The sequence below is a fragment of the Chrysemys picta genome, chromosome 3 (assembly GCF_011386835.1).
Source record: "Chrysemys picta bellii isolate R12L10 chromosome 3, ASM1138683v2, whole genome shotgun sequence".
Taxonomy (NCBI): Eukaryota; Metazoa; Chordata; order Testudines; family Emydidae; genus Chrysemys; species Chrysemys picta.
The window spans coordinates 129,024,579-129,036,940 of NC_088793.1; the positions used below are offsets into that span (position 1 = coordinate 129,024,579).

At 47.1% G+C, this 12,362-nt stretch overlaps 1 protein-coding gene across 20 annotated transcripts in view; it reads left to right on the forward strand.

The window, feature by feature from the left end:
- FAM120B (family with sequence similarity 120 member B) overlaps positions 1–12,362 on the forward strand; it is a 112,259-nt gene that overhangs the window by 60,599 nt on the left and 39,298 nt on the right. Inside the window, exon 7 of one of the 20 annotated variants that reach the window (XM_065590475.1) lies at positions 4,154–4,685. The exons of the other annotated variants lie outside the window; for them this stretch is intronic. Within the exon in view, the coding sequence (XP_065446547.1) occupies positions 4,154–4,216 (63 nt within the window). The 3' untranslated portion in view covers positions 4,217–4,685. Of the gene's footprint in view, positions 1–4,153; positions 4,686–12,362 lie in introns of those variants that run through there. 20 annotated transcript variants of the gene reach the window in all.

Here is a 12,362-nt window from a genome sequence, read left to right on the forward strand (position 1 = left end):
ATAGGATCATTATTGCTACTTTCATGTGGATGCAAGCCATACTCTGTAACAGTATGGAACATTATATATAGGAAAAGTCTTCCTGATTCCTGCTGGCAAAGCACCAGAGAAAGGAGAATAAAACCCCTCCCAAAAGGTTGCTTAACAGAAACTGACAACTATAGAAGTGACAAAGTGGGTGAAGTAATATTTTTTATTGGACCAACTTCTGTTGGTGAGAGAGATTAGCTTTCAAGTTTACACAGAGCTGCTCTTGTCTTAGAAGAAGAGCTCTGTATCAGCTTGAAAGCTTGTCTCTCATACCAGCAAAAGTTGGTCCAATAAAATATATTACTTCACCCAGCTTGTGTCTCTAATATCATGCACCAACATGGCTACAACATCACTGAATACAACTATAAAAGAATCAGGGGTAACTTTTAACATGGAAGGGAAATACTAATTTCTGGTGTGGACTGACATGATCCAGCCAGTTTTATATTGATCATAGTCTACATTTGTTCATAATAAGAAAGAGTTTTGTTGTCTTGAAAGGTGATTGTTAAAGGAGAGGAGAAATGTATGAAGGTTGGAGATAACGTGTTTGCCTGGCTCAGGTGTGGCTGCACTCCATCATGTTTAAGAGCTGACCTGTGTCCTTAAGTGGCACGTGTTGCCCAGAGGGCGGAGCCTCTGAAGGAGAAGGGAGCCTGTATTAAGTAAGCAGTGGCACGCGCAAATGCCTGTCATCTTCTTTTCCTTGCACCCGTCAGCATGTCCATTGTTTTGCATGACCAGGAATGCTAGTTTCATATCTGCCCAGGATTTCACTGCAAAAGCAGATGGTTGTGTGAAGCTGAGGAGAACCAAAAATGTTTTGCATAACATCGTAACAAGTCATTTGTAGGTGGATGGCAAAGATAAAATAAATTGTAATGCCTACAGTTGCAGTGCTTTGTAGGATGTGCTGGAATGTGTTTCATGGACCTGTTACCTTAAAGATGTCAAAGACAGCCAGAATAACCATGAACATCTTTGCTCACCTTTTCTCTGTGAAATATGTTGCTAGTTGGGAGTATTATTTACTAGGTAATAGTACAGAGCTGGGAAACAAAACTTTTGTGTTCTCTTTCTGTTTCTGACTTGATTTGTGACTTTGGGTAAGTCATTTAACTTCTCTTTTCCTCTGTTGGCCCATTTGAAATGGTTATAATATTTATTGGTATTAATTAATAATCTGATCTTGGACTTGAAAAATGCCAAGTATTATTAATATTAAATAACTTTAAAATGGGTTTTCTTTACATTGCTATTTTCCCCTCTTTATTTTGTGACTGTTTTATTTGATGTTTGCCTGTACTATGGGACTTCGGTTTTGCAAGAAGAGTAAAATGGCTCTTTCCATATATGAGGGTGAAAACTGAAATTATCTATCTATTTTAGGTACTTATATGCCCCTGCCTCTTGCCATAGTATCTGAGTCCCTGACAATCTTTCATGTATTTATCCCCACAAAACTCCCGGGAGATAGGGAATTGCTATTATGAGGCACAGAGAGACTAAGTTACTTGTCCAAGATCACACAGGAAATCTGTGTCAGAGAAGGGATTCAAACCTAGGTCTCCCAAATCTTAGGCTAGTGCTCTAACCACTGGACAATCCTTTTTAGTGGGTGTCATCTCTTCCAACGATCCATGGCCACATCTACATTACAGTTAACAGCTTAATTGAGTTTGACATTGGTTTTTTTTATCTGACATCATTACAATGAACACAATTCAGCACCTCCACATAATGATGCATTTTTAAGTTATAGCAAGGTCACCTAATGTGTGGATAGGCATTCTTTCTAGAATATGTTATAAATATATAACAGTTTCCCCAGGACATCTGTATATAATCAGTCAAGCAATTCCTTAGGCTTGAATGTAGGTGAGACACTTAGATTTGAGGTGTAAACCAGGCCTCAGTCAACCTAGCTAAGTCACTCAGTTAAGCCAACCCTGTACCCCAGTATTGACACCGCTGCAGCGACAGAAGAATTCTTCCATCAACTTGGCTACCGCCTCTTGAGGGGTAGATTTACTACAGGGGCAGAAAAACCCCTTTGGTTGTTATAGCAAGTGTCTACACTGCAGTGCTAGAGTGGAATAGCTGCAGCGCTACAGTAGTGCATCTATAGTGCTTGTAGTGTGGTCATAGTCTTAGGCCTGGTCTACACTAGGCGTTTATGTCGAAGTTAGCGCCGTTACATCGAATTAACCCTGCACCCGTCCACACTGCGATGCTATTTAGTTCGACATAGAGGTCTCTTTAATTCGACTTCTGTACTCCTCCCTGACGAGGGGAGTAGCGTTAAATTCGACATGGCCATGTCGAATTAGGCTAGGTGTGGATGGAAATCGACGCTAATAGCTCCGGGAGCTATCCCACAGTGCACCACTCTGTTGACGCTCTGGACAGCAGTGCGAGCTCGGATGCTCTGACCAGCCACACAGGAAAAGCCCCGGGAAAATTTGAATTTGAATTCCTTTTCCTGTCTGGCCAGTTTGAATCTCATTTCCTGTCTGGACATCGTGGCGAGCACAGCAGCACTGGCAACGATGCAGAGCTCTCCAGCAGTGATGGCCGTGCAGTCTGTGAATAGAAAGAGGGCCCCAGCATGGACTGATCGGGAAGTCTTGGATCTCAACGCTGTGTGGGGCGATGAGTCCGTGCTTTCCGAGCTGCGATCCAAAAGAAGGAATGCAAAGATCTACGAGAAGATCTCTAAAGACATGTCAGAGAGAGGATACAGCCGGGATGCAACGCAGTGCCGCGTGAAAATCAAGGAGCTGAGACAAGGCTACCAGAAGACCAAAGAGGCAAACGGACGCTCCGGATCCCATCCCCAGACATCCCGTTTCTACGAGGCACTGCATTCCATCCTCGGTGCGGCCGCCACCACTACCCCACCAGTGACCGTGGACTCTGAGGATGGGATAGTGTCCACGGCCGGTTCCTCGGACATGTTAGGGGACGGGGAAGATGAGGAAGGAGATGAGGAGGGCGAGGCAGTCGGCAGCGCTCACAACGCTGATTTCCCCGACAGCCAGGATCTCTTCATCACCCTTACAGAGATCCCCTACGAAGCGTCCCCAGCCGTTACCCCGGACACAGAATCTGGGGAAGGATCAGCCAGTAAGTGTTGTAAACATCTAAACATTTATTTTTAACAAAACAGGAATATTAACAATTAAAAGAATGGGTTGTTCATGATTAGTGTGCTCTAGGCGCTTAACGGTTTAGTCATGGGCAGTGCAAGTTTTGAAAAAAAATCTAGCAATGTCCGGTTTTCCGTGATTGTCCTGCACAAGCCGCTCTACTGTTTATTCCCTGCTACTGCAGCTACAGTAAAATGCGGTCTATATGTCCGGGGATAGAGCAGTAATCCTCCTGGGACATCTCGATGAAGCTCTCCTGGAGGTAATTTGAAAGCCGTTGCATGAGGTTCCTGGGGAGAGCGGCCTTATTGGGTCCTCCGAAGTACGACACGTTGCCGCGCCACGAGACTATCAAGTACTCGGGAATCATTGCTCTGCACAGCAGGGCGGCATACGGCCCTGGTCTTTGGAGGCTTTCCCGGAGCATTCTCTCTCTCTCGCTCTCAGAGATCCTCATCAGGGTGATGTCGCCCATGGTGACCTGCTTTGAATTAGATAGGGGAATGTTAGTGTTGGGACTGCTTTCCCGTTCCTTTACAGAACTGTAACCGCTGGTTTGTAGCCATGCGGTGGAGGCGGGAGAGGGGCAGCCGAAAGGGATCGTTCCCGGGGACAGCCGCGAGGGGGTGGGACAGGGGCAGAGTTCCCGCTTGCCGGATTGCTGGCAGCAGGAACTGACATTGCTTTAAATGTGAAATGAGGCCAGTGGTAATATAAAAGTTTTAAACTGCCACAAGTGTACGGCTTACCATGTCTGCCTGCAACAGAAATTCCGTTGTGCTGCCCCGCTTCTCAAATGTGCTGTGCAAGACCCCAGGCACTGAATGCGAAGGCCAAGAATTTGACCTTGTGCTGAGTGCGCATGTGATAGGTGCTGTGCATGGTCTTGTTCACAGAGAAAGACTATGTTCTTTGTTCACAACTACATTTATCTTTCTGAGGAATTCACTCCCTTTTTCCCATTTCCACAGCCCCATCTGCGACTGTCTCACAACCTAGCCTGGCATCACACTCCCAGGGCTAGCGCGGATTAGGCGTAGGAAGAAGAGGACACGGGAGGACATGTTCTCTGAGCTTATGGCCTGTTCCCAAGCCCAGGCAGCACAGCAGACCCAGTGGCGGGAGAACTTGACCCGAATGCACCAAGCAAACATGGATCGGGAGGAGAGGTGGCGGCAGGAAGACCAGCAGGCGACTCAAATGCTGCTTGGACTACTGAGGGAGCAAACGGACACGCTCCGGCGCCTTGTGGATGTTCTGCAGGAACGGAGGCAGGAGGACAGAGCCCCGCTGCAGTCCATCTCTAACTGCCCTCCCCCGCCACCAAGTCCCATACCCACCTCACCCAAAGTGCAAAGAAGGAGAGGCGGCAGAGTCCCTGCTAACTCTCACTCCACCCCTGCAGAGAGCTCTAGTAGCAGAAGGCTCTCATTCCCCAAAATTTGAAAAGTTCTTTCCTTCCCGCCTGACACAAGCCCCCGTCCAAGTTTCACCTCCCAGTGCCTTGTGTAGTTGATAATAAAAAATACGTTTCTGTTAACTACTGTTTCAATCATGTTCTTTTGGAGGAGAAGGGGAAAGGGGGTTGGTAATTGGACAGGACAGTCACCTTTGGCAGGGTACATAGTCGGGGGCAGGCACAGCAGCAGGGCACATACACAGTGCAGTGATGCAGTGACTAGTTACCCTGGTTAGTCTGGGAGGTTGTTTTCATGTTATGTGGTGGGGGATGGGTTGCTCTGTGACTTTGTGGCGGGGGAGGGCAGTTACAGATCTTAAGCGGCGGTCCTTAGGCAGGATCACAGAGCCACACAGCAGGGGATCTGTAACCGTCCTCCCCCTGCCACAAAGTCACATAGACCCCCCATACACACAGTCCCGATCAGGAGGGGTGACAGGCTCCGTTGAAACAACCATCCCACCGCAGCGGAGCCTGTCAATCCTTGAGTTTAGAAGCTGCATTCGTGTTACTACACTACACCCGCTCCGCACCACAGTCTGCGTCCCAGTTTTAAAAAATTCCCGCGAAAACAGTATTAAAGAAAACGGTGTGCTTTAACAAAGTTGAACTATTTTTATTTCGAAACGTGTGTTGGAAGGGGGTGAAGGGGGTATGTAACTGGATAGGATAGTCAACATTACCTGGGTAAAGAAACGGGGGCAGGTTTAGCTTCTCAGTACACAAACTTTAAAGTCACAGGTTACCCTGCTCACTCAGGAACTTTGCTTTCAAAGCCTCCCGGATGCACAGCGCTTCCCGCTGGTCTCTTCTAATCGCCCGGCTGTCTGGCTGTGAGTAATCAGCAGCCAGGCTATTTTCCTCAACCTCCCACCCCGCCATAAAGGTCTCCCCCTTGCTCTCACAGAGATTGTGGAGCACACAGCAAGCTGCTATAACAATGGGGATATTGGTTTCGCTGAGATCAGAGTGAGTCAGTAAGCTTCTCCATCTCCCCTTGAGACGGCCAAAAGCACACTCCACCACCATTCTGCACTTGCTCAGCCGGTAGTTGAAGAGTTCCTTTTCAGTGTCCAGGGCGCCAGTATAGGGCTTCATGAGCCAGGGCATTAGCGGGTAGGCTGGGTCCCCGAGGATGACTATAGGCATCTCCACATCCCCAACAGTTATTTTGTGGTCCGGGAAGTAAATACCTTGTTGCAGCCGTCTAAACAGACCAGAGTTCCTGAAAACACGAGCGTCATGAACCTTGCCCGGCCATCCCACGTAGATGTTGGTAAAACGTCCCCTGTGGTCCACCAGTGCTTGCAGCACCATGGAAAAGTATCCCTTTCGGTTAATGTACTGGGTGGCCTGGTGGTCCGGTGCCAGGATAGGGATGTGAGTTCCATCTATGGCCCCACCGCAGTTTGGGAATCCCATCGCTGCGAAGCCATCTATGATCGCCTCCACGTTTCCCAGGGTCACTACCTTTGGCAGCAGTACATCAACAATTGCCTTCGCTACTTGCATCACAACAACCCCCACGGTAGATTTGCCCACCCCAAACTGGTTCGCGACTGACCGGTAGCTGTCTGGCGTTGCAAGCTTCCAGAGGGCTATGGCCACTCGCTTCTGTACACTCAGTGCAGCTCGCAACCGGGTGTCACTGCGCTTCAGGGCAGGGGACAGCAACTCACAAAGTTCCAGGAAAGTTCCCTTCCGCATGCGAAAGTTTCGCAGCCACTGGGATTCATCCCAGACCTGCAGCACTATGCGGTCCCACCACTCAGTGCTTGTTTCCCGTGCCCAGAATCGCCGTTCCACGGCATCAACATGACCCATTGCCACCGTGATGTCCTCGGCGCTGGGTCCCCTGCTTTCTGAGAGGTCTGTGCTACTCTCAGACTTCGGGACATCACCGCGGTGCCGTAGCCTCCTCGCCTGACTTTTCTGCATCTGCCTCAGGGAAACCTTTATGATAAGCTGCGAGGTGTTGAGAGCGGCCACAACTGCAGCGATGGTCGCAGCGTGCTCCATGCTCGCAGTGCTGTGGCGTCCGCGCTGTCAATGACTGGAAAAGTGCGCGAACTGATTTCCCGCCGGCGCTTTCGGGGAGGGAGGGCGGGAGTGATGGATGGATGACGACAGTTACCCAAAAGCACCCTCGACACATTTTGTTACCCAGAAGGCATTGCCGGCTACACCCAGAATTCCAATGGGCAGAGGGGACTGCGGGAACTGTGGGATAGCTGACCACAGCGCACCGCTTCGAATGTCGACGCTTTCACTGTTAGTGTGGACACACAAAGTCGAATTACTGTCCTTAGTGTGGACACACACGTTCGACTTTGCAATATCGATTCCAAAAATTCGATGCAAGTAAAATCGAACTACTCTCGTAGTGTAGACAAGGCCTTATTTCCTCAGCAAAGTTCCTAAGGAGCCAAACACTGGCTCAAAGTTCCACCCATTGCAGTGTGGTTTTTGCTTTGAAGAGCCACACCAATCCATGTTAAGGGAAGTCTTTAAAATTATGAATGAGGAAGAAGTCCAAGTTAACCTCTTTCCTATTTGCACTTGTATTTTTAACTCATACTAACATACTGGTGACACTGCAGAACATTTAAAAAAGCCATATTTAAATCACAGCATTAATTTCCTTGCATTTTCTGTTTATGGTCACTTCTCTGAGAGCTGATGTAGTCTTCCTTACTCCAAACATCCTATGTGGAGTTTTTTTCTCCAGTTCCTTGCCCCAAACAGGTGAGGGTTCGCCAATATGGTTGTTTTAGATCAGGGGTAGGCAACCTGCGGCACGCCAGATGATTTTTTCAGTGGCACTCTCACTGCCAGGTTCTGGCCACCAGTCTGGGGGCTCTGCATTTTAATTTTAATTTTAAATGAAGCTTCTTAAACATTTTAAAAACCTTATTTACTTTACATACAACAATAGTTTACTTATATATTATAGACTTATAGAAAGAGACCTTCTAAGAACGTTAGAATGTATTACTGGCACGCAAAATCTTAAGTTAGAGTGAATAAATGAAGACTTGGCACACCACTTCTGAAAGGTTGCCGACCCCTGTTTTAGATGTTTAATTAAAATATATAAAAACACACACACAGAGACCAATATTCATTCCTAAATTTGCTACTTTTCCATTCAATATTGGGCCGTATAGCATATGTATCATACATTCAATATAATTCATTTTTGTAGAAGGCACATATGAATCATTTTACACTGAGAGTAAACTAGAGAGTGAGCTCTGTATTAAGGTACAGCAATTTATACATGCACAAAAGGACAATAAGTATAGAGACAGAGAAAAAGAAGTGACATTTTAAAATGGCTGTATTATAAGTAAGCAATAGTGCATGCTATTTCCAGGAAGAAAAGAATGAATGGAAGCAGTAAATATTTACTTCTAGATTTGCATAGAGAGAGTGAATCATGGGGTAGCAGAGAGTTCATCACGAGCAACACAAGTGAGGCAACAACTTCTAGCTATAGAAAATAGGGTTACCATACGTCCTCTTTTTCCCGGACATGTCCGGCTTTTCGGCAGTCAAACCCCCGTCCGGGGGGAATTGCCAAAAAGCCGAACATGTCCGGGAAAATGGCGGCTCTGCTCCTCCCCGACTCTTTGGCTCTGTTTAAGAGCCGGGCTGCCTGAACGCTACCGGCTTCGGGCAGCCCCGTGCCTCCAGACCCTGCGCCGCCGGAGCCCAGGATGGGAAGTGCCCGGCTGGGGGCGCAGGGTCTGGAGGCAGGGGGGCTGCCCGAAGCCGGTAGCGCTCGGGCAGCCCGGCTCTTAAACAGAGCCGAAGAGTCGGGGAGGAGCAGAGCCGCGGGGGCTGGAGCCTCCAGCCGCCGGGGCTCTGTGTAACTGACACTGTGACACTGTGACACAGAGCCAAAGAGGAGAAAAGCCTCCAGCCGCAGGGGCTCTGTGTAACTGACACAGTGTCAGTTACACAGAGCCCCAGCCGCTGGAGGCTCTGTTTAAGAACCGGGCTGCCCGAGAGCTACCGGCTTCGGGCAGCCCCCTTGCCTCTGGACCCTGCGCCCCCAGCTGAGCACTTCCCCTCCCGGGCTCCGGCGGCGCAGGGTCCGGAGGCACGGGGGCTGCCCGAAGCCGGTAGCGCTGGGGCAGCCCGGCTCTTAAACAGAGCCTAAGAGGAGCAGAGCCTCCAGCTGCGGGGGCTCTGCTCCTCTTCGGCTTTGTGTAACTTATACAGTGTAAGTTACGCAGAGCCGCCGGAGCCCCGGAGGGGAAGTGCCCGGCTGGGGGCACAGGGTCCGGAGGCATAGGGGCTGCCCAAAGCCTGAGCGCTACCAGCTTCACGGTTTGCTGGGCAGCCTCCAGACCCTGCGCCCCCGGCTGGGCGCTTCCCCTCCCGGGCTCCAGCTGCGCTGGGGAAGCGCCGGCTGGGGGCGCAGGGTCTGGGGGCTGCCCGGGAAACCGTGAAGCTGGTAGCACTGGGGCAGCCCTTTCCCCCTGGCTGGGAGTGGGAGGGAGGAGGGGGCGGAGTTAGGGTGGGGAAGGGGCGGAGTTGGGGCGGGGCTAGGGGGTGGGGAAATGGGCGGGGCCATGGCCCGTGGAGGGTCCTCTTTTTTTATTTATGAGATATGGTAACCATATAGAAAACATCTGAGGAGAAGATGTTGTAGAGTCCAAGGTTGAAGAAGTGGGGTAGTAGAGGAGAAAGTGGTATATGAGGTCAGCAATGTAGGTGGAAGCAAGATGGTGGAGAAATAATAAAAACTAAGATGCAGTTATGAATTGAATTCAGCGACAGGAATTCAGAGCATAGAAGTGCTGTAGCTCCTTTGCCAAGGAGATTTTGCAAGTAGGTTTCCCGTTGGAGGAGAAATTGGTGATATGGAGTCAGGTGTTTTCTGTTGTAATTTATTTACAAAATGTACACAAGTCTTGATTTCTTGAACAGAGGTGGTCAAAAGCTGTACACAGGCAACTCCCTTTTGCAGATACTTCATCTAAGACACCACTGCCCTGTCCCAAGGAGCAGTTGTCTTGGGCCTCTAGATTCTCCTGGAATCTGGGATCTCACAGCATGAACACAGTTTCCTTTTCCTCCTTCAACTCATGGACATGTCTTCTGGGAAATCAACTAGCCCAAAGCTGCTAATTTTGGACAACGTAGCCTAGAAAGGTGAGCCTGGGTGTCAACCCTCCTTTTGTGTAGGTGCTTTGCAATACAAACAAACTTCAGAAAAAGTTTGACATCCTAGGCAAGGGGTGCTTTACCTCATGCAATCCCCTTCACAACGGGTTGGGTGCAAGGAGAGTTTCATCTTGACAGCTTAGACATCAGCCATTTCATAACACACATGACATTAGCACCAGTTGCCAAAACAATATGATTCAGTTTTCTGGAGTTGTAGATCTTCCTGGATGTCCAGTTAGTGTTTGATCCAGCTCACTTTGAAGTCAAGGGGTGCTGGAGCCTTAGAAAGTAGATTTTTAAAAACATAGAAAAGAGAATTGTAATATGTTGAGACACTTAATCATAAGCATAGGTAGGCATGAGAGAAACCATAGCTTGCTAGGTTCCAATCTTGGTTACATATTATTACTTGGTCTAAACTGGAAAGTTTTATCAGCAAATCCCAAATTCCCACAATTCCCTGAAAGCACTGATGGCATCCCACAATACATGGCAGCAGCCTCACTATACACTGCAACAGGGCCGGCTTTATGAACTGCGGGGCCCGATTCGAATACCTGGTGGCGGTCCGGGGCTTCGGCGGCACCGAAGGACCCCCCCGCCGCCTAAATGTTGCCGAAGACCCCCGGAGCGGACCGCCGCCGGATTAATTACAAAAATAATTAAAAAGGCACCTAAGGCGCGGGGCCCTGGCGCAGGGCGCGATTCTGGGGAATTGGCCTATAGCTTGACCTGCACTGCAAAAATTTCCCACAACTCAGTGCATCAGATAGTGGTGCTGGGGGACACTGGGATGCATACCTACAGGGCCTTGTCTTTTCCCAATACGATGATGTAAGGTCATACTGTACCATTAAAAACAGCCAAATGTGAACATCCAAATCGCTATGCCAGTAGAACTGCTGCTGGTAAAATATTCTAGTGTAGACAAGGCCTATGATTGAGCAAGACAAAAACTGTTAAAATAAGGCATGAAAAAGAATTTCAGAAGGGGAGGAAGAGTCAAGATACAATATTGGCACAGGCAGCCTCTAGTTTTAGAAGTGATGAGATACGGTCTTGAATACAAGGGAGATGCTGAAGAAAACAAAATTTTCAGTATAAAAGATGACTGCAGAGTCTCCAAGGCCTTATGATGAAAGTTATGGTTTGAATTAAGGAGTGCGATACCTGTGTTTGGAAGGTATAGCAAAGAAAATACTTTACTTTGAGGGGAGAATGTTAGTCTTTGAAGCATGTAGTAGGACGTTATTGGAGCTGAAAAAAAGAGGAGATAGTGGATGTTTTTATAGTGGGAAAAGGGGTGTCGTGTTTTTTGTTTCTCCCGTGTTTTCATGACTCAGAAAGGGACAAATGAATTTTTTGCAGTCAAAACAAAACAGAACCAAACTTTGGGCTGAGACCAAGCATTGAAAAAAGGAAAAAAAATCATAACATATAGAACATGGGGCAGGGAAGGTTATAATGAAAGCCCCAGTAAAATATTAACTGTAATTTTTGTTAGCAAGCAGGTGCAATAAGGTGTGTATAGTGGGTGAGGGTGTTCCATGATAAGCTTTCAGAAGGTACAGAAGAGTGCCCATTGAGAGAGAGTGTAAAATACATTAAATACGGAGTGAATCTGCTCTTTTTTATGGGTATGGATTCTGGGTGTGTGACAGTTAAACAGATGGTTTGCCTATTTAAGTTATCTGTGAAAGTTTATGCAAATATTATATAGATGTGTTTTGTACTATCACTAACCCAATACAAATTCTGGATCAGAGCTGAGCAAGATTTGATTCTACAATTATAATACAAGTGGAAAAGGAAAAGAACCCATATTTATATCTTTTCTGATAAAAGCTCTGAAAGCCCTGATATTGTCCATTACATAACTATATTATCACATTGAGTTTCTAGAGTTGAACTGGGTACTAGCAAAAAGAACAGGAGTACTTGTGGCACCTTAGAGACTAACAAATTTATTAGAGCATAAGCTTTCGTGGACTACAGCCCACTTCTTCGGATGCATATAGAGTGGAACATATATTGAGGAGATATATATACACACATACAGAGAGCATGAACAGGTGGGAGTTAGTCTTACTAACTCTGAGAGGCCAATTAAGTAAGAGAAAAAAAACTTCTGAAGTGATAATCAAGATAGCCCAGTAAACATCTTCCTTTTTTGGGAACTAGTAAACATCTTCCTTTTTCAACTGCAGTAAATTCTATTTATAATAAGTACTTATGGTATATCTGAGAGGGAGCTCTCTGAGGAAGATATATTTTTGATCATGAAATCAGAAACTAAAAGCAAAGTTTTTATGAACTCTAGAATTAATTTTAACTGGTTGTTTTTAATAAACAGTACCATATTTGTAGTGTGTTTCTTGCTTTGTTTTGATATTCATTTTTTATAGAACACCCAAAGGTAAAGCAATATTTGAAGCTTTGTTTAGGTTCACTTCTGTGTTTTTTGGCTTAATGTAAATAGCAGTTTTGTTCAACAGAAGTATCCATTTACACCAACCTGCCAGTAAATAAACCTTCCTTAGAAT